Genomic DNA, 22,020 nt, shown 5'->3' on the forward strand with positions numbered 1-22,020 from the left:
ATTTTGCTTGGCCAATATTGCCTAAGGTCTTAGCTGTCTGTGTCCTATTGATCTGGCTGTTTATAGCCAAACACATGTCTGATTGGACCTCTGTCCTTTCTCAGTTAATTTCTGAATCTATATTTTCTGTCTTAATCTCTGTGGCATCGTTTGATTCCTTTTTGTCTCACTGTATTTGTATTTGATGATGGTGTCTTTTGTTCCTCGCTAGATGTCTGTACATGTACCATATTTGATGCTTACAAGTACCAGCATCTAAAATAATCTTTTCAATATCACAGTTCTGTTTCATCCACAATATCTATTTCTCACCCTCTCTGTATCTTTGTTTTGTTTCTTTCTTTCTTTCCATCTCCATTGTTCCCTGTTTCCCTTCCAGCCATGTGAGCAGGGCAAGAAGCTAAAGAGGATCCACTGGGTCGCCAACATCGGCACAGCTCTCAACTTCCTCGAGGGTAGGAAGGTAAGAGTTCAGCCCCTTCTTTTTATGTTTTTTTCCCCCTCCTGCAGCGCTCCCTGCTCAGCTGCTGCCTCCTGGGTGCAAACATTGAGCCTTGACCTTGTGTGACCTGTTTCCCCTTCCTCTCCGCCTCTCACTCTCTCCACTGACATCCCTCTTTTATCCAGATGCTGGTGTGTTGTGTCTTTGAAGATTTTTTCTGCGTAAATAAATGAAGTAAAACCACAAATTCTTTGTCCTTATCCAACTGGGATTCATTTCTTTGTCTGGCTGCCTGTAAATTACTAGAAAATGATCTGAAAATGCAATTACTTCGCTATATAACTCTATGCCTTTTTCTCTCTCTCGCACATTCCTGTTTTCTTTCTGCCATCTGCTGTCTCGACTTTAGATTAATAGCAACAAATTCAGTGGCAAAAAAAACTCACTTTGCAGTTTTGGGTGTAATCATCTAACTGCATCAAGTGCCCCGCCGTTAGATTAGCAAAACATTATCGAAGCTTCGCCCGCCTCGTTCTCTTGGATATACATAAATAAAGCCATAAGTATGAGCTGGCGTCTGCAGGGACATTGATTTGTCTTCCCCGAGTGTGACAGGGTTAAAACTGTAAATCCTACACCAGTAATCTGCAGTCTGGAAGATGAGACGCCACTGGGCAATGTATGTCTGTGTGACGTGTGCGATCGTCTGAAACACAGTGGAGAAAATTAAATGTAAATATGCTCTGTGTGTAAATGTCTAAACCATATTTACATTTTTGCTTTAGAAGCCCAATCCCTTTACATCTGCATGCATGTTTCTCTCCTGTGGCTTTTTTTCAGCAAGTGGTGCTATAACAATGTTTACCATTTAATAAATCGTATTTATACACTGTTAAAAACCTGTAATATATGTATTAAAGTGTCACTTTCAAATCCTCAGCTGTAATGTCACCAAGGGCTGTACTGACAATTATTTCACTATTGTTTACTCACTTTTATTTTTTTCTTAAGGCTGTGATATAAGAGAAGATATGGAGACATTTCCCTATCATAATTTCTCAGACCCCCAAAGTGACATCACCTTGGGCTTCAGATTACATGTCTGTCTAATTGCCCAAATCCCAAACATAATTATATGACGCTGAAACAAAGAAACTCAACAAATCCTCTTATACATGAAGCTGAAAACAGCTCATGTTTGACTTGATGAATCATTTCAACAATTTACAAATTATCAGAATTGTGACTGATATCTGTGTCTATGTATTGTTGGTGCCATCACTTTATTCTTTTTTTGCATGCTCGTCTTGTGTGTGTTTGTGTACATGTGCTTGTGTGGTCGTAACAAAACACTTCTATTAACCGGTCCGGCCTCACACCACATGTGTTGAGTTGCCACTATAACATGCTGTGTTTTCTAATATGAAACCTTGTATTGCATGTGTTCTTATCAGCCACTAGCCCACGCTTCCCCACGCTGCCCTTGCCTGCCCCCAATCTCGTCCTCCTCCATGCTTGTTCACCTAGAAGAAGTGGCATGTATTACCATATGATGACCTGTTGTGCTGCAGCGCCTCAGTAATATAACCCTCTGTGTGATAATATAGAATACTTCATCATATCACAAGATACAGCCCCTCCACCTCTCCCTTTTTTCTTGCCCACCTCTCCCCTCCCCTCTCTCTGTATCAGTTTCTATGTCTGTCCATCTCAGTTGGATATAATCCTTGTTGCCTGTGCGGTGGCGATAGATGTCTCCTCTCAGCCAACCACTCAAGTTATCTCACCTCAGAGATGCGACGCTATCTGCTATCTCGCAGTCAATGAGCCGTACCCCTTCAATCAAATGTATCTAGAGTACTGTACTTCTAAACTCTCTCCCCTTCTCTCTCTCTCTCTCCTCCCTCTGTCTCTCACTCTCCCTCTTCTCCATTTTCTTATCTGCCCTCCAGTCTGCCTACAGAGGATCTCCGGTCAGTATTCATAATGTTTGTGCAGGACATGGGGAAAGATAGGGTCAGGATTATCCACATGCGGTAGTGCTGAGGATTATGAACACACTGTATATTGTTCACTTTGTGTAAACATGTGTTCGAAATCGAATGACCAGATTGGGGGGATATTGTGTGTACTTAATCCATATGTATGAGGCTATAGTGAAGTATAAATTGGATAAACCGGACGTGATTGCAATCTGGAAATTGTTTGGTCTTGTTATGAGAAACTGAAATAGTGGATGTTGTGTTTTTTTTTTTTCCCAGATCAAGCTAGTCAACATAAACTCCACAGACATTGTTGATGGACGACCGTCAATCGTACTGGGATTGGTGTGGACCATCATCCTCTATTTCCAGGTGACACATTGGGGGTTCATTTACACTCAACGACCACAAGTTAGTTTATCCAATGTGATTTACATGATTCAGTATGTTAGATTGGTGTTAACTAAGTCTCATAGTGTCAGTGATATCAGCAGATGACAATAGTTCACTACAAGGACTCGAAATAGGCAAATAACATGGCAGCCAGTATACAAACAGCATGCTAATTATCAAATTAAGCTCAAGTACTGTATCAGGAGTGTTGTTAACTGCCAATACTTAATAGATAAACAGGATGCTTGAAATGTATGTTTTTCTAGATGGCAAAAAGAAAAAAAAATAGAAATATGAACTAAAGAGAGGTCTAAGATGTGAGAATCAATCTTCTGAAGCATCCACTCTAAAACGAGAAGGCGCTACCTCGGGCAATTTAGACATTCACAGATCAACAAGAGCTTAATCACAACACCACAGTCTCTTAGCAACATCAGTGCACGTATGCCCGCTATTCCAGCAGACACGAGGATATTAAATAAAGGGAAATGTACAACACTGCAAAATGTACTTACTCACTCACTGACATATTGACGTATTTAATTTCACATTGATGTTTATGGATTTTCTGAGTTGTGAGCAGCCACGGTTTGCTCCGGCGGTCGAGAGGAGAAACCGAGAAGTAGATTATGCGTGCATGGACATAAATCTTCAACAACTGCCCAGCTGGCTAGGGCCGAAATCTAATAATACATTTTGAGGCTGTTGTCCCCAGAGGTGCACATATTTTGATTATTTCTCCACACATGGTTGATATTATGGAGCCTCTCTGTGTTGATAAATATTTCATCATTTATTGAATTGGGATTTTATTATAATCGGAGATACAGAAGAATAAAGTCTATCTAGGCGATCAGCACAAAAACAAACAAAATAAAAGATATTAAATGTAAATGTGCTAACTGGCCTAAAGGTGAAGTCGGTACACTGAGTTGGCAAAAATGAACAGCAGCAGTTTTTCCTGTAACTTTTCACCTTGCTGCACTGATGTGTGACCCAGGATGCGTCAACTGTGACAACATTTTATTCCTACAAGACTTTCAACTGCTGCATGCACCAGTGTGGAGCTGCTCACTGGTGCACAACCTGAATATAACATTATGTATTCATATATATGATATCATATAACAACACTACTGTATAACCATATAGGTGCTGTATAACTCTTTCAGGTGCATTCATGAGGTCTAATAATAAGATTCAAAGCCACTTGATGACAGAGAGCCCTAGTTAGGTGCATGTAACCAAACACAAAGGTCAAATATAAAGAAGTAGGAAACTAAGTGCTTTCATTAGTCGTCATCCTATCACCAAAGGTAAAAATGATTCTTGAGTAAATATGGAGGTAACTAAATAGGTGGGGTGGCTTGACTTTTCCCACTCTCCCGTTGTCTGCAGATTGAGGAGCTAACCAGTAGCCTACCAGCACTGCAGGGCGTTTCCAGCAGCACCTCGTCACTGGACAGCTCCAACAGCAGCACTGACACCACCAGCCCACCTGTGAAAAGGAAACCTCTCCCACCTCAGGGCGGAGCCAGAAAAGCTTTACTGAGATGGGTCCAGCAGACAGCCACCAAGTACGTAGCTCACGTTGAGTGACTTAAGGCGAGACACTACAGGCAAAGACATTGTTTTTTCATGCACTGGTCAATTTTGAGATTTTGGGCTATGTCTTCTTTCAGTCTAGTGGAAAGAAATGGTAGAAAATACTCATTAAAATTCACCAAAAGTTAGTCTGACCCATGTCATGTCAGGTATCACTGTAAAGCTCTCTCTGTCTCCTCCACAATGACGTGGGCTCCAAAAATGGTCACTTCCTTTGTATCAGCAACAAATCGTAAAAGTATGATTGACGAGTTTTTCCTGATACTCTAGAAATCTCCACTTCACACTTACAGACATCGAACCTTCCGGTTTTATTCCTTTCTGTATCCTTCAAGGGGCTTACAGAGGGATTTGTTGATATACCATTCACAGCTTGATTTATACAACATTTTATTCGTAAAAACGTGGTGAAATTAGATTTTTTTTAAGGGTTGGTGACAGTATTTTCTCATTTACAGAATGCTAAAAAGAGATATCCAAAACCCCCTCTCTAAAACTTCTGAGTCTAATACCATTGTTCAGATTTCTGTTCTGGAAAAGTATGAAAATGTGTGCATATTTAATTAGATATGGCCTCATTTACGTATTGAAACATAAAATTTGTAATACTAAAATAAAATTGTCTTAATCTACGTGACAAACTTGGGAAGTTTCATAGTGATATCTGTTTACATTTTTACCTTATTCACCTGTAATGTCTCACCTTAAAAACACAAATACGCCAAATGCTGTGTTTTCCATTATATTACCAGCATGAGGATCAAATACTTTGTTTTTGTCTGCTCTGACCTTGTGATCCTCTTTCTTCTCTAGACGCTTGGGGCTTGATGTGAAGGACTTTGGCCCCAGCTGGCGCACAGGTTTAGCATTCTTCGCAGTCATCCATTTCCTCCGGCCCAATCTAGTTGACATGGAGCGTGTATGGAGGAGGCCCAACCGTGAAAATCTGCAGGAAGCCTTTTTATTGGCTGAGACTGAGTTAGGCATTCCACAGCTTCTTGACCCAGAAGGTAAACAAACATTTCATTTTAGACTTCTTCATTAAGTAAAACACTGAATTGAACAGGTCTGGAGTCAGATAGCAACCGACCACATTTGTGCAACATCATGGATTCAAATTAATTCTACAGTCCCTTAAGGTTTTATTACATTTTCTCTTCTTTTCCTGCTATGGATATGTGACCTTTGCGTTACTGACTATAACATAGTGAAGAAGCGTGATCTACAAATGATCTTAAATAGAAAACAACGTGACCTTTTGTGAATGAGAGAGAATTACCCCCACGTATCATCAGTAGCTACTCATCTATCACAGCATCAGATGTGCACCTCAGTGTCACTGCCAAACACCATCTGTGCCCCTTCACGCTTGCCCCTTCAGAATGAACTCTGACAAATCAAGCTTGTCATCAGTGTAATTAAGGTCCATTTAGGCTGAGAGATAGATTTAACACAGTGCAACCACCAAACTCAACTTCTGAATCTGAAGTGCGTAAGATTGTTTTCATTGAAGGTGCCGTTCCTCGATAGATATGTCACTCAAACATGTTTTTTTTCCCCCCTTCATGCCTCAACTTGATTTGACTTTCCAATTGCATTCATTTGGTTCCCTGCCTCCCCAGATGTCGATGTAGACAAGCCGGATGAGAAATCCATTATGACATACGTCGCCCAGTTCCTGAAGCATCACCCTGACCGAAGGCAGAGCGACTCAGACGGACAGACCGAGGAAGAGGTAACCAGCTGTCAGATTTGTCTCAGTCTGGATAGTCCATTTGTTCTGTTTTCTCTCTCTGCATCCATAATGTTCTGTCTTTAGATGTTGGATATGTGTCTCCTGTATATAAACTAGATGACATTTGTCTTCTTTGTAGAGTTAATTGTGCAGCTGGGTATTTCCAAGTATTGCTTGTTGCTTGTTTCAACCTATGTAAGTGCAAGGTGGGAAGGCTTTTTCATGGTGCAGCAGAGTTTAAAAAAATGTCAAGCAATTACAGATGTTCAGACACTGTGGCTTCCACCTATCTGCTACTCAAAGTGGGTTCAAACAAACACTTGTCATGTTACTCTAGGTCTGGTAGTGTGTTTCTTGTTGTATGTCATCTCCTGTTGCACATCTCTTTTTCTTGGTATGTCTTCTTGTCTTTCTCTTTCTGGTGTTTTTGTGTGGTGACTGCTTTCCTGTGGTTGTTTTTTGCTGGCCTCTGTCCCACAGCGTGGCCTTGCTCCTCGCGATATAGAGGAAATGTTAGAGGTAGGTTATATAGTAACTTAAGGTCCCAGGGGCAGGTTTTCCATCATTTTCCGCAGCCCAATGCAATTAGCACCCATGCACAATCATGGTTTCCATATAAATGTGATTAATGCTTATTTTTGTGGCTCTTCTATTGGATTACAGTACGGCTGTCTATTGTACAGTGTATGGGTGAGATTAAACATTGTTTTCCCATGTCAAAATAGAGCCTATATGCTAATATCACCTCTTTATCTTACCTGATGTGATATTCCTGCCGCAGGGTTCCTGAGCCACGATAACAAAAGGAAGTCCAGTATAATAAGATGTGATATTACCATTTATTAATGTTACCACCTAGCGCTATTCCTCCTGGTTCCATTAGCATGACAATGAAAGCCTCTGGCATTGATACAGCGTATTTGATGGAAAGCTTGTGAATAGAGGGTTGCCTGTTTTTAAGGTTAACAGTGTCAGGAGCTGTGGTGGTGCGCTGCAAAGCCAGCCCCAACCACTTGCTTTTTTTTGTGTGTGTGTGTGTTTTGTTGTCTTACAGCGCCGATTAGGCTTTTTATGGTTGTTGTGTTTCACACCTGCTTTGTTTCTTTGTTGACAGTTCTTATTAACGCGCTCATGTGTGTCGTGAATGTCCTCTTCCACTCAGAGAAGGTCAATTGGACATTGTGTTTGCACATAAAAACACCAAAGTTTTATTATTTAAAACAGACAGCATAAGCCGGGTAAAAAAATATATATTTGCAGAGCTTCTGTTGAGTACAATATGACGGACAATAAAGTGATTTCCTGTCTAATTTAGCTTAATCTTCTTTTTTTTCTTCTTTTCATATCTTAAGCTGTCATAAAGAATTAAGTTTGGTCTTCCTACAGGAACCAATGTGAAGTGAAAAAACTGGACAGACTGAACAGCGCTGAAACTGAATAGACAATCACACAGGCTTTTGAGTGGCACGGTATTATCGTCATGGTTACTTAAAATCCATTGAAATGTTAGCAGGGGGTCTTAGATACAGCACCCTGTTTAAGCTGAGCGTTTTTGGCAGCTGTGGGTTTTTGACATTTTGTCCTACAGAGAGACACTGGGGATTAGGAGAACACATGTTTAATAGTACATGCTTTGCCCCCTCTTTCACCCTCTTCCTCCCTCCATCCTCTCATCAACCCCTCGAACATCTCTCTGGTTAATTACTGTTTCTCTCCATCGTTTTCACCCTCCTCTTTACTCTTTTACGTTACACACTCTCCTCTTCTCATTGTATTTGTTTTTCACCCCCCTCCTCCTCCCTTTGCACTTCCCAATGTCCGTGTCCCATCCTTTCACCCTTCCCTCACCCCGTCACCCCTCCTCTGTCCCCACCTCCTAGAGAGAGCAGCGAAAGAGCCTGAGGGAGCTCAAAATGTGGCTCGACCAGCTGGAGAGAGATGCAATACAGGCTCAGGAGACTGAGGGCAATCTCGCTCAACAGTACCAGGTTAGTGTCTGTGTGTGTTTCTGTGTGTGTGTCTGTGTGTGTGTGTGTGTGTGTGTGTGTGCAGTTTAAACTGGGCACACGGGGCACAGACGTTCCTATTATTAGCTAATCAGTGGCTCTATACACTGTGGGGATCAGACGGCAGCCGTCATATTTTCAGTCAATCTGGCTTATTTCACCAAGCCCCAGGATACATTCCTTATTCCACAGCGTGTGGGATATTCCCATTTTCCTTGCGCATTATTCAAAGAGTAGACACGGTCGCGCACATCCAGTTCAATAGGTGCTGGCCTCAAAAAATGTGGACAGGAAAAGCAAAAAGAGGAGACCGCACACATCAGCTCCCTTCTGTGCAGATTTATTAGCACATCAATAGTAACGTTTCGAGCTCATAGCTCTTCATCAGACTAACTCATACACATAGGACGCCCCGTTTTTAAACCTGCCCCCGAGGGTCACATGGTGAGTCACATGGTAAAGGGAATGTATACATCAAAACCCATCTTGTACACAACCAAAGCATACAAAAAGTCAAAGACACTTCATCATAATTAAATAGACCAACACCCATCAGGCCGACTGGCCGTCATACAGATCTAATGAATTAGAGGCGCCTCTAGTAATAGGATGGCTAATCTTCAAAGTCTAGGACAAGGTTATCACATTATTAATATTCTAAACATTTTGATCTTGTTTAAAGATTTAACATATTTTAAAGTTCAATTATCCATAACCCTGAGCTAGATAAGGGACAATCCAACCACAAAAAAATGAAAAAGTTAATATATAGACGATCAAATATGCATATAATCCAAACAGTAGAATTCCCTCATGATAAGTGTAACATGAGAAGTGACTACTACAATGATCATACGCAGAACAACTCAGGAACCACCTATAACACAAAAGATGGAATATAAACATTAGAAGATAGCAAATAACAAAAAACAAAAAAACAAGATAGCAAATATCAAATATCAAGACCCGTCATAGTCGACCCTAATGCTGAATACAACAGGGGAAAATCATCTACAATATTAACACATTACTAGACTATTATACAGACTCTTTCACAATGTTCAATTTCTTCATCAAGCCCCCAACAAAAAAGCTCAAAAAGAGCTCACAAAAAGATCACATAAAAGGTCTGATGTTAAAGTCCTCGTTTAGACCCTTGGGAGTTAAGGTGTCTAAACGTGTATATCCAGTATTTCTCTCTTAAGGAGTAAAGTGTCAACATTGCCACCTCTGCGAGGGAGTTTGACTGATTCAATCCCAATATACTTCAATGAGGCAACGCTGTGACGTGCTTCTGTGAAGTGAACCGCAACTGGACTGGACGGGTCATGGTTTCCGGATAGCACATCTGTGCTCTGTGATCCTCGTTTTAAAGGTCTAGTAGTTTTCCCAATGTAGGCGAGACCACAGGGACATTGAAGCATGTAGATGACATTTTTTAGTTTTACAGGAGATGATGCTCTTAATGGAATCTCTTTCCAGAGTGGGGGTGGTTAAAGGAGTGTGTTTTGTATGTGGAATTGCATTGTTGGCAGTTGCCACACCTGTAGTTACCAGGTTGGATTTGGGTGAGGAAATGTGAAGCGACGGGTGGTGGTCGGTCTGCTCTCACCAATATGTTATGAAGGTTCGGAGGTCTTTTATGGATCATTCGAGGAGGGTCCTTGAAGCATCCCTTCAATGCTGGATCCGAGTCCAGGATGAACCAGTGCTGTTTGATGATTTTCTCGATTTCCCGACCCACAGGTGAATATTGAATGCAACATGATGTCTTAATCTCAGATTTTTTGTTTTTTATTTTGTTGAGGCATTCATTCTGGGAGGTCATACGAAACCTGTTCTCCGCTCCAGAGATCCACTCCTCCTTGTATCCCCCTCTGTCTGAAGCGGTCCCTGTAGAATGGCCGACTGGTTCCTGGGAAATCCATATCATCGCTGCAAATCCGTCTAATACGGTTAAATTGGGAAATTGGGAGACTCTTCTTGAGAGGGGTAGGATGGTATGAGTCCCCATGAAGTAGTGAGTTTTTATCTGTGCTTTTTCGATATAGGCTGGTTTTTAAAGTGTCCCCCTCCTTCGAAACCAGAATATCGAGAAAGTTCATTTTTTGAGCATCAAACTCCAAAGAAAAGTTCAAGTGTTCATTTTTGTCGTTCATAAATTTGTGAAATTGTCTTAATTGTGTCTCTGTACCAGTCCAAACGAAAAAAATGTCATCAAGATACCTTCTCCAATGAGATATGTGGTCCATGAAGGGGTTAATGTCTTTATTGGAGATCACCTCCTGTTCAAAGAGTCCAACATAGAGGGATGCAAAGCTCGGTGACATTTTGGATCCCATCGCTACCCCAGACACCTGGAGAAAAAAGTCAGCACCAAACAAAAAATAATTAGAGGTCAATACACATTCAATTAAATCCAGAACACATTGTGTTTTTGGGGTGTGTATAGTCCTTTTGTTCAGGAAATATTCTGCAGCTTCAAGGCCCCCTTTAAATGGCACATTAGTGTAAAGTGATTCAATATCCATTGTTACCAAAAGTTGTTGTTCCTGAGATATATTAATAGTTTTAACATGTTTCAAAAAATCCACAGAGTCTCGCGTGTAGGAGGGAAGAGATGTGGTGAGCTGCTGCAGAGAATGGTCAACAAAAGCAGAGATTTTTTCGGTTAAAGAACCTATTGCAGCGACTATAGGTCTTCCAGGTGGTGTATCCACAAACTTTTTATGGATTTTGGGTAAAGTATAAAACACAGGGGTAATGGGAAAATCTACTTTCATAAATGCTTGTTCAGATTGATTTATGTCCCCATTGATCCACAGAAGATCCACCAAATCAATGCACTTTTTCTTGAAGGATGTTATGGGATTTGTGATCCAACTTTCTGTAGAATTTTGAATTGCTCAGTTGATTTTGAATTTCTTTGTCGTATGCCTCACGATTGAGGATCACAATCGCCCCTCCCTTGTCAGCAGATTGTATTACCAGGGTGGTATCCTCCTTAATGGCTTTTAATTCATCCCACTGTTCTTTAGAGAGATTATTTCTTACTTTATATTGTTTGTGTTTATTTAATATAGTAGAAACATCTATGTTTCTACTATATTAAATAAACACAAACAATATAAAGTAAAAATAATCCTCTCTAAAGAACAGTGGGATGAATTAAAAGCCATTAAGGAGGATACCACCCTGGTAATACAATCTGCTGACAAGGGAGGGGCGATTGTGATCCTCAATCGTGAGGCATACGACAAAGAAATTCAAAATCAACTGAGCAATTCAAAATTCTACAGAAAGTTGGATCACAATCCCATAACATCCTTCAAGAAAAAAGTGCAGATTTGGTGGATCTTCTGTGGATCAATGGGGACATAAATCAATCTGAACAAGCATTTATGAAAGTAGATTTTCCCATTACCCCTGTGTTTTATACTTTACCCAAAATCCATAAAAAAGTTTGTGGATACACCACCTGGAAGACCTATAGTCGCTGCAATAGGTTCTTTAACCGAAAAAATCTCTGCTTTTGTTGACCATTCTCTGCAGCAGCTCACCACATCTCTTCCTCCTACACGCGAGACTCTGTGGTTTTTTTGAAACATGTTAAAACTATTAATATCTCAGGAACAACAACTTTTGGTAACAATGGATATTGAATCACTTACACTAATGTGCCATTTAAAGGGGGCCTTGAAGCTGCAGAATATTTCCTGAACAAAAGGACTATACACACCCCAAAAAACACAATGTGTTCTGGATTTAATTGAATGTGTATTGACCTCCTAATTATTTTTTTTGGTGCTGACTTTTTTCTCCAGGTGTCTGGGGTAGCGATGGGATCCAAAATGTCACCGAGCTTTGCATCCCTCTATGTTGGACTCTTTGAACAGGAGGTGATCTCCAATAAAGACATTAACCCCTTCATGGACCACATATCTCATTGGAGAAGGTATCTTGATGACATTTTTTTCGTTTGGACTGGTACAGAGACACAATTAAGACAATTTCACAAATTTATGAACGACAAAAATGAACACTTGAACTTTTCTTTGGAGTTTGATGCTCAAAAAATGAACTTTCTCGATATTCTGGTTTCGAAGGAGGGGGACACTTTAAAAACCAGCCTATATCGAAAAAGCACAGATAAAAACTCACTACTTCATGGGGACTCATACCATCCTACCCCTCTCAAGAAGAGTCTCCCAATTTCCCAATTTAACCGTATTAGACGGATTTGCAGCGATGATATGGATTTCCAGGAACAGTCGGCCATTCTACAGGACCGCTTCAGACAGAGGGGATACAAGGAGGAGTGGATCTCTGGAGCGGAGAACAGGTTTCGTATGACCTCCCAGAATGAATGCCTCAACAAAATAAAAAACAAAAAATCTGAGATTAAGACATCATGTTGCATTCAATATTCACCTGTGGGTCGGGAAATCGAGAAAATCATCAAACAGCACTGGTTTCATCCTGGACTCGGATCCAGCATTGAAGGATGCTTCAAAGACCCTCCTCGAATGATCCATAAAAGACCTCCGAACCTTCATAACATATTGGTGAGAGCAGACCGACCACCACACCCGTCGCTTCACACATTTCCTCACCCAAATCCAACCTGGTAACTTACAGGTGTGGCAACTGCCAACAATGCAATTCCACATACAAAACACACTCCTTTAACCACCCCCACTCTGGAAAGAGATTCCCCATTAAGAGCATCATCTCCTGTAAAACTAAAAATGTCATCTACATGCTTCAATGTCCCTGTGGTCCTCGCCTACATTGGGAAAACTACTAGACCTTTAAAAACGAGGATCACAGAGCACAGATGTGCTATCCGGAACCATGACCCGTCCAGTCCAGTTGCGGTTCACTTCACAGAAGCACGTCACGCGTTGCCTCATTGAAGTATATTGGGATTGAATCAGTCAAACTCCCTCGCAGAGGTGGCAATGTTGACACTTTACTCCTTAAGAGAGAACTATACTGGATATACACGTTAGACACCTTAACTCCCAAGGGTCTAAACGAGGACTTTAACATCAGACCTTTTATGTGATCTTTTTGTGAGCTCTTTTTGAGCTTTTTTTGTTGGGGGCTTGATGAAGAAATTGAACATTGTGAAAGAGTCTGTATAATAGTCTAGTAATGTGTAATATTGTAGATGATTTTCCCCTGTTGTATTCAGCATTAGGGTCGACTATGACGGGTCCTTGATATTTGATATTTGCTATCTTGTTTTTTTGTTTTTGTTATTTGCTATCTTCTAATGTTTATATTCCATCTTTTGTGTTATAGGTGGTTCCTGAGTTGTTCTGCGTATGTCATTGTAGTAGTCACTTCTCATGTTACACTTATCATGAGGGAATTCTACTGTTTGGATTATATGCATATTTGATCGTCTATATATAACTTTTTCATTTTTTGTGGTTGGATTGTCCCTTATCTAGCTCAGGGTTATGGATAATTGAACTTTAAAATATGTTAAATCTTTAAACAAGATCAAAATGTTTAGAATATTAATAATGTGATAACCTTGTCCTAGACTTTGAAGATTAGCCATCCTATTACTAGAGGCGCCTCTAATTCATTAGATCTGTATGACGGCCAGTCGGCCTGATGGGTGTTGGTCTATTTAATTATGATGAAGTGTCTTTGACTTTTTGTATGCTTTGGTTGTGTACAAGATGGGTTTTGATGTATACATTCCCTTTACCATGTGACTCACCATGTGACCCTCGGGGGCAGGTTTAAAAACGGGGCGTCCTATGTGTATGAGTTAGTCTGATGAAGAGCTATGAGCTCGAAACGTTACTATTGATGTGCTAATAAATCTGCACAGAAGGGAGCTGATGTGTGCGGTCTCCTCTTTTTGCTTTTCCTTGCGCATTATTCAGAAGAGTCTGAGAATCTGAAGCCAGAAAGAGAAAAAGAGAGAAAGAGAGAAAGAGAGAGAGAGAGAGATGGCATTCGGAGCCAATTAGCCGCACATTTTCATGAGTGTCTGATTAGACACCAATGGGAAGAGGGCGTGACCCCTGAGAGAGCACTTACTCTGATGACTCTATTTTGAACTTGAATATTTTTGCACATTCACACAAAAAAACAAAAAAAACAAGAGATGTGTGAGCTATGAACTGATTTAATGTGCGGTGTTGGGTTGTGTTTTATCTTTTCAGTTGTTCAAGAGTATTCGTGTGCAGTTGGAGATGAGGAGGAAGCAGGTGGAGGCGGCTTTACAGTCCACTCAGAGAGACGGGATACTGACCGTGGATCAGGCTCTGGTCAAACAAGCCTGGGAGAGGGTCTCCAACAGGGTGAGACGAGATGGATGTGCCATCATCAGCCTCTGTCAACAATTTATAAATGATGTCTCTGGGATCTGTGGGATCTTACTGTACTCTATTATTTATTTTACCATGTTCCTTCTTGTCTCACTAATTGGAAGATAGAAAAAGAAAACATACACAAAGCTGCAGTCAGTCAGTGGAGACCAATACATAAAAACAGACACAAGACATTGTTGTTGTCAGAGTCCCAGGGCAACTGTCTACCACACTGAGTTAACTTGTGTTTAATCTTTTCACCTTGTAATTTGTGCCTCCCACTTATTGATAATCTATTTTCATATAACAATTGGATTAAACAAGAGCAATCCATCAAAGATGCTCTGCAGTGTTTATAGCCAGAATGAGATCATCAGTTTACATTGTGACTCATTTATCTGTATTTTCACTTTTGTGCTCTATCCACATGCACCACAAACTGAACTGGATAATGAATCTTCATTATAGTGGTTTTTTTTTCCACCCCTGTTTGTTTTGCATGTCAGCTCCTGGACTGGCATCTGCAGCTGGACAGGTCTCTCCCTGCTCCGCTCAACGTGGTGGGGGCATGGCTGCACCAAGCCGAAGAAGCCCTGCGAGAAGAGATCATCATCCAGCAAGCGCATGACGTGACAGCTAACACTGTCCGCAGAGCTCTGGAGCAGCACAAGGTGAGCATGCGGTGCTATGCAGAAGATGCAAATCACCTTACAGACTATGCAAATCTCAGAGGGCAGAAAGGTGTCAGATAGATAGAGGCAGCAGCCTGTAAAATAATACTCACTATGAGCAGCAGCAGCAGGAACGGTGAAGATCCTTGCATTTCGATCTAGTACTTTCTGACCAGAAAATAGATTTTTGATATTTGCTTTATGTATTAACACTTTGCAGGATGTGTTAAAGAGACTGGAGAGTCACCAGCAGGTCATTCAGAGGATCCATAAGGACAGAAGTGTTGATGGAGTCCCTGTCCCCCTTGACCAGCTTCAAGACATAGCTGAGAGGTAGGAAAGTCTTAAAAATATATACCTGAATATACTGTAGAAGTCATTGTCATTGTCATTGTTATTTATTAAAAAAAGAGAGAAATGTTTGATATCAGAGTTATAATAACCACCTCACTTGGCATGATTTCACTGCCTGCTGTTTCCATGAAAAAGCTGAATTTCATGGAAAAAAGCAGCATGTGGGGGTCAAGCTGTAGGTCTGATATCTTTTTGCAAACTCTTGTCTTTTTTGTAGGATGAACTTTGTCTCTACGTCTTCTAGCATCCACCTGGCTAAGATGGAGTTCTTGGAGAACAAACACCTCATGCAGGCCTTCCTCTCTCTAGCTGAGACCAAGCTCAAATCATGGATCATCAAATATGGCCGACACGAGTCCGTGGAACTGATGCTACATAACTATGTTGTAAGCTCAGACTTTGAGTGACCATGCACATGATACGCTGAAATGTTTATCTTCTCTTCAGAGTTACTTGACTTGAAAGTCATTTTACGGTATTATTACATCAAAGTCACAAGCTACTAAACCTATATCCTGCTACATATCTGAGTTTTATCACTGTATATCCATTATAGTGTCGTTATTGTCACTTCACGTGTTATAATTGTTCCTTATTCACCTCTGCTTTTATCAGTCATTTGTGGAGAAGCAACATTTCTTTGAAAATTACGAGGCGTTGCTCCAGTCCCTGAAACAGTCTGCTGAGGCCTATGTCAACACTGACAGCTCAGGTGAGTAAATAAAATATGAGTGAAATATAAATAAATACTAAATTCAAGATTTGATATTTGGCATACAGAGCAGCATTGAGGAAATCTCTAAAATAAACCCTCTGCTTTTTTAATGTACTGATAATATACTGACTGATTGGTAACACAAAATATGTGTTTTTATGTGTGGATGTTTAGCTTAAATAACTAAATTCCTCAGTTTAGACTATTATTATGTTATTGTTGAATAATCAGACAACAAGAGTTACTAATATGGAAAAGGTCTTACATATCATTTTATATCAAAATATTGATTTGTTGTGAAGTAGCAAATGCTCTAGAAATCGGTTAATCAATAGTTTATTGATCACATACCTTGCAAATAAACAGTCATTGATGTCAAAATTACATTAAATTCCCACATTGCAATCAAACTGTACAATACGATAAAATGCCCACAAAGGTATAAATAGTAGGTCAAAATCACTGATGGTTCCCAATCGTGTCATCTTGTGATATATGTCGTCACATTGCCTAACAATAATTTCATTGTTGTCCTTTTTTACCCCGGATTCCTCCTGGAGTGTGCTCTCAGACACTATCTCACCGTCGTATCGCCATTTCTCAACTTTATCTTCCCACTGTCAACAGCTCAGTAACCAATGAGGCTTTCTCTTCCAGCTGCTCAGTCTGCCCCTGTCTGGTTTTACAGCTCGGTAAAAAGGGGAGAGTCTGCAGGCTACAGCTAAATGAGGTTCCTTCACTCTCAGCTCTCAGTGGGGAATACGACCCCATTTGCTAGTTAGGGGCTGCTCCACTTCTGCATGTCTCTGGGCGCAAAGCAGCTAGCTTGTTGGATTCAGGGGTGTGCTGCTTTAGGGTATGCAGAGCAGCAGAGACGTGAGGTGTGGCAAGAATTCAGGGCATCTGAGGCTTGATTGGTCAATCCACAAAATTAAATGCCCCCCCTCCCGCTCCATTGCCACACATTCATGATCCCTGCTGGTTGTTAGCACTTATGAGCTCTGAATGGCTGGAAGAGAGCTCATTTGGGTGTATTTCGGGAAGTAGTAAACCGGGGGAAAGCGAGAGCAGCTCGATATGTAACAGTAATTCGCTGCGCAAGTTGATTAATGTCTGTTTGAAACTGGCTCAGAGTTTAGTTTGTGGTACAGGACTTCTGAGACCGGAGAGTTCACCACCTAGGGAATGAAACACAAGCAACGATAATACATCTCCTCGCAGTGAGTTTTTGGGGTCAGAGATTTGACTGCGACAGCGTGCAGCTCCATCAGCCTCACTGTGTTCTTCATCTGCCGGCTGTATGAATGAATACTGTATGCACCATCTGTCCTCAGCCTTAAAGTGAGGCCTACGAGACTTTTGCCAAACAGCGGTCACAAGTGGCAAGTTTATATAGTTCACAATAGTTCACAACTAATGGACCTAATAATAACAATAACAATAATAAGCAAAACTTTTCAAGCTATTTATTTATTTAGATTGGGGACAAAGCATATTAATATTATTGAACATTGTACATATGTAAATAATATGCTGGATAGCCTTGGCTAATTTCTGTCTGTAGTCCCCAGGCAGGCTGTTGTAATAGTAAAAAAGACACACAGAAGAAGCACAGAAGACCAAGACAAGAAATTACACAGAGACAGAATACTGACTTAAAGCAGAAGTAAGTGGTCCGGTCGTTTTGGCTAATGCTGCGTTCCAGGCAGGCTTTTGAAATCGTAAATTACAGCTTCAAGTCACAACTTACGACTTTGTAGCGTTTCAGGCAAACCACTCGTGTTTTTCCGACCTGTTTTACCGGTGAAAGTCACTATAACGGCCACTCGTAACTTCCGACCGGTGAACTCGTACCAGATCGAACTGGTACCACTTCACAGCTCGGAGTTACGAGTTTCCTTGAACGCACCATAACAGTCCTCGTCCCTACGTCGCCACATTCACGGCGTCCCTTGGCTGCACACACAGCCCTTCATGCCGTTCTCTCTCCTCATTGGATAAAAACTGTAGGATACGATAAATGTTTTCTCTTCGGCTCAGAGCAGAGCAGAGTGACTGACAGACCCGTGTTTCAGACCAAACACTCTATGTAAGTGATTGCTGTCGGAAGATATAACTATTTAAGACTTATATTAACACAAATATATCACTTACTTCTGCTTTAACGAAGAACATGCACATGCAAGTACAATAAAACAAAAAGAAAAACAAAGAAAACAAAAGTACCTCCGGTTTAATATATCAAAATCAGCAGTGACAATAACAAAGAGAAAAAACAAAACAAAACAGGTTAACAGACCAAAGCATTAGGTGCAAAATCCCAAAGAGGACAATTGAATGAATTTTATTCTTTAGAAAATCAATCAACAAGCAATTTGAGCATTATCAGTGTTATTGATAGTTATTAATATTGATAATAAGTGTTGTGCACAGAAGCAGTAACAGAAGCAGAGATAATAGCAGTGGGTCTGTTTTTTATTATTATTTTATATTCCTGTTCCTTTCATTGTTAATGTATCTCTCCCCTCTTTCAGTTGATGAGGGCGAGACGGGGGTGCGCAGGTTCATGCGGGAGGTGGTGACTCAGTGGAGGAGTCTGTCCATGGAGGTGCGCAGCGTGAGGAGCATGCTGGAGGAGGTGTTATCCAACTGGGAGAGGTACAGCTCCACTGTGGCCTCCCTACAGGCCTGGCTGGAGGATGGAGAGGAAGCCCTGAGCCAGTCTGAAAATGCCAAACGGGTACGAGAGTGACTCTTAGTATTGTAGGAAATCCCATTATATTCTCAAAGTTGTTTTTTTTTCCTGTTCTTTACACAGATTACGAGTCCCCTCATACATGCTTTTGTTTGAAGCCTCCCGAGTAGTTGCACTCGTCAGCCCAATTTCAAGCATTTACTTTTCTGAGAGGAATTCTATTAACAGTCTCCACTCATGTATCAAATGATCTCCTTGACTTACAACAAGCCACCAAGGATATACCAGTTGTCGCATTGCCATGGTTACCTCAGTTTCACGTCCCCACCAAGGATTAGACAGCTAATTACCCCAGTTTTTTTATTGTCCTTTCTTTCAATCGCTCTCTTTGTTTCTTTTTTTGATTAGCTGTCTTTGTTTCTTTCTTTGACACTCCGTCTTTGTTTTGTTCTTTGTTTCTCTTAATTTCTCTCTGTCTGTGCTTCTTTCTTTCCCTTTTTAATGAGTCTGTTGCTCTTTCAGGAGTTTTTCAGGAATCTCAGCCACTGGATGGATCAGCACGCAGCCATGAACGACGCCGGGAATTTCCTCATTGAGACGTGCGACGAGACCGTGTCACTTGATCTCAAACAACAGCTACTTCTTTTGAATGGACGGTGGAGAGACCTCTTCCTCAAAGTCAAACAAGTAACGAACAAAAAAACAAAAAACATTGCAGTAACACTTTATTTGACGCCTATCTCTATACCACATTATAACCATACTTATAATGAGTTATAATGCAGTTATAGCACTGTATAACTATAGTTATAAACACTCATAAATTATCATAAGGCTTTATAACAATAAGCAAAACACATTATAGAGCATTATAACTTTATTATAATACAGTACTTGACCTTATAAGCCATTATAAAATGCTCTAGAGTATAATGTGTTATGCTTATTGTTATAGAGCCTTATGATCATTTATGAGTGTTTATAATGATAGTTATACCCGTTTATAAGCCAATTATCATAACACATTATAACTATATTTATAATGCATTATCGATGTGGGCATTGTCAGCGAGTTAAAGGTACAGTATGTAAGAATGTGGCCAAAAACGGTTACTGCAGTCAAATTCAAAACACAGTGATCTGGTTTTTCCTCCCAGCCGTAGCGGCAGCTCAGTGGAAGCAGACGGAGGCTGAAATGCCACTGACGCTGCCGTGACTGGGAGAGAGGGCTAGGTGGCGCAACATGTAAACATGTAAATTCAAAACATAAACATGATTTGCAGTCTGCAAAAAAAGATTTTGAATGCGAATACTCTGGCTGTACTATTGTTGTTGGTGAGTTCATCATGTTATATGAACATTATTCTTGAGTCTCTGTGACATATTAAGAGGATTTTACAGCCAGTTGCTTTAGATTTCTTACATACTGTACCTTTAATAACAATTATAATGCATTATTATACCTGACCTTATAAGTCATGATAAAATGTTGTATAGTGTTATGATTATTGTTATAAAGTATTATGATAATTTATGAGTGTTTATAACTATAGTTATACAGTGCTATAACTGCATTATAACTCATTATAAGCATGGTTATAATGAGTTATAGAGATAGGCATCAAATAAAGTGTTACCGAAATGGTCAAATGATATTAAACTGATTTGAAGAGCGAAAGAGAGAAAGTTTCCTTCATCATCTCTCATTTGTTGCAGTACGCCAGAGCAGATGAGTTGGAGAAGTGGAGAAAAGACCATCTGAAGGCTGTTTCTGCCTTGAAAGAGCTGCTGGACTCAGCAGAGGCCAAACTCAACGCTTCTGTTCAAGTGTCTTTCCTCAGTGTGAGAGGCTTTCTGCAGGATGTGGAGGTGAGGAAAACAAACCGCTTTACTACTGAATAGAGCAGGACAACCAGACAAGTAGAATATATACAGAGGACACTGTTTTCTTGGTAACGATTATTTTGTGCCAGCGAGGTCCAGTCAGTGTTTCAGACCTATGGACTGTGGATCGTGTTTCCTTAGACTCAATTCTAAGGTACATGACAGCAAGTTTTGACATTTAGGAATTATTTTTGCACCTGAGCACATTAGAAAATCAGCAAAAGAATAGAAAGGGTTCAACTTGAACCCACGTCCTTTTAACTCTTTGTCTTCACAGTAACTTTGAAGCTTTTGCACTAAAAAAATAAACTGTGTGACATATCATTTCTAATGCCAAAAGCAGTTTTGATGAAAGCGTGTTTAGTTTAAGGATGACCCCTTTGCCTCCACGTGTCATCCCAGAATACCAAGCAAAAGGTTGTTGCCATGGAGACCCAATACAAGTTGGCTGCCCGCAGCGCTCAGCTCCTCGCTAAGGACGCACCACAGGACGAGGCCGCCAGGGTCATGGCCACTGTGGCAGCAGCCAAAAGTCAGCTGAGTAAGGTCGGTGTCGCTTTAAGAGTACGATTTCAGAAGTGGCATGAAATTCATCTTGAGTGTTTTGCTGATAGCAACGTTTCTCTTTGAAGACGTTTTTTTTCTTTAAGATATCCTAATTACACCCGCTTGTCACTTTCTGTGTCACTGTTTAATAGCCTGTCTTATTTGCCTCCAGGTGAGAGAGCGATGTCCCTCCCTTGTGAGGGAATGTCATGCGGCTCTACCACTGTTAGAGGAGATGGAGAAACACATCACTGCTTTTTACCAAGCCCTGGAGCGGGCCAGTCGCATCACCGCCGCTGCCCGAGACCCAGAGTCACAGGTCCAGACCCAGAACAAGCAAAAATGGCAGGTCAGCTATGAAAGCAACGCAATCATTTAAATCAAAGCCTTTTTAAAATTTTTTTTATTTTAGTAGTTTTGTCCATCATTTTGCACTCAACCCTTTAACTTAGTAGCCCTCAAAACCAAGTGTTAAGGGCTATTTTGTGACTTAGAAATGGGACACCCCTTAAATGCAGATACGTCTTCAGCCTGTGGGGGGATTTGGCATTAGTTTATTATTATTTGTTTATTATGTATTATTTTAAGTGATCATTTTGTAACTACGATAGCAACATGGCTTATCTGCACCGGCCGGCTATTGACAAAAGATTGTAA

At 40.6% G+C, this 22,020-nt stretch overlaps 1 protein-coding gene across 8 annotated transcripts in view; it reads left to right on the top strand.

Annotated features, from left to right (window-relative positions):
- The window catches only part of syne1a (spectrin repeat containing, nuclear envelope 1a), a 147,759-nt gene that overhangs the window by 20,119 nt on the left and 105,620 nt on the right, over nt 1-22,020 (top strand). For 5 of the 8 annotated variants that reach the window (XM_085771460.1, XM_085771462.1, XM_085771463.1 and 2 more), the window contains exons 4-21: nt 380-463; nt 2,395-2,415; nt 2,704-2,796; nt 4,216-4,394; nt 5,236-5,432; nt 6,045-6,157; nt 6,638-6,676; nt 8,038-8,145; nt 14,352-14,489; nt 15,005-15,169; nt 15,390-15,502; nt 15,741-15,909; nt 16,139-16,235; nt 18,773-18,978; nt 19,456-19,620; nt 20,650-20,802; nt 21,220-21,363; nt 21,536-21,712. In XM_085771460.1, coding sequence (XP_085627586.1) covers nt 380-463; nt 2,395-2,415; nt 2,704-2,796; nt 4,216-4,394; nt 5,236-5,432; nt 6,045-6,157; nt 6,638-6,676; nt 8,038-8,145; nt 14,352-14,489; nt 15,005-15,169; nt 15,390-15,502; nt 15,741-15,909; nt 16,139-16,235; nt 18,773-18,978; nt 19,456-19,620; nt 20,650-20,802; nt 21,220-21,363; nt 21,536-21,712 — 2,361 coding nt within the window. The remainder of the gene's footprint in view (nt 1-379; nt 464-2,394; nt 2,416-2,703; nt 2,797-4,215; nt 4,395-5,235; nt 5,433-6,044; nt 6,158-6,637; nt 6,677-8,037; nt 8,146-14,351; nt 14,490-15,004; nt 15,170-15,389; nt 15,503-15,740; nt 15,910-16,138; nt 16,236-18,772; nt 18,979-19,455; nt 19,621-20,649; nt 20,803-21,219; nt 21,364-21,535; nt 21,713-22,020) is intronic. The other 3 variants (XM_085771461.1, XM_085771458.1, XM_085771465.1) reach the window with 1 other exon arrangement.

The sequence above is a fragment of the Trachurus japonicus genome, chromosome 24, assembly GCF_045865225.1.
Source record: "Trachurus japonicus isolate A0001 chromosome 24, Traja_1.0".
Lineage (NCBI taxonomy): Eukaryota > Metazoa > Chordata > Actinopteri > Carangiformes > Carangidae > Trachurus > Trachurus japonicus.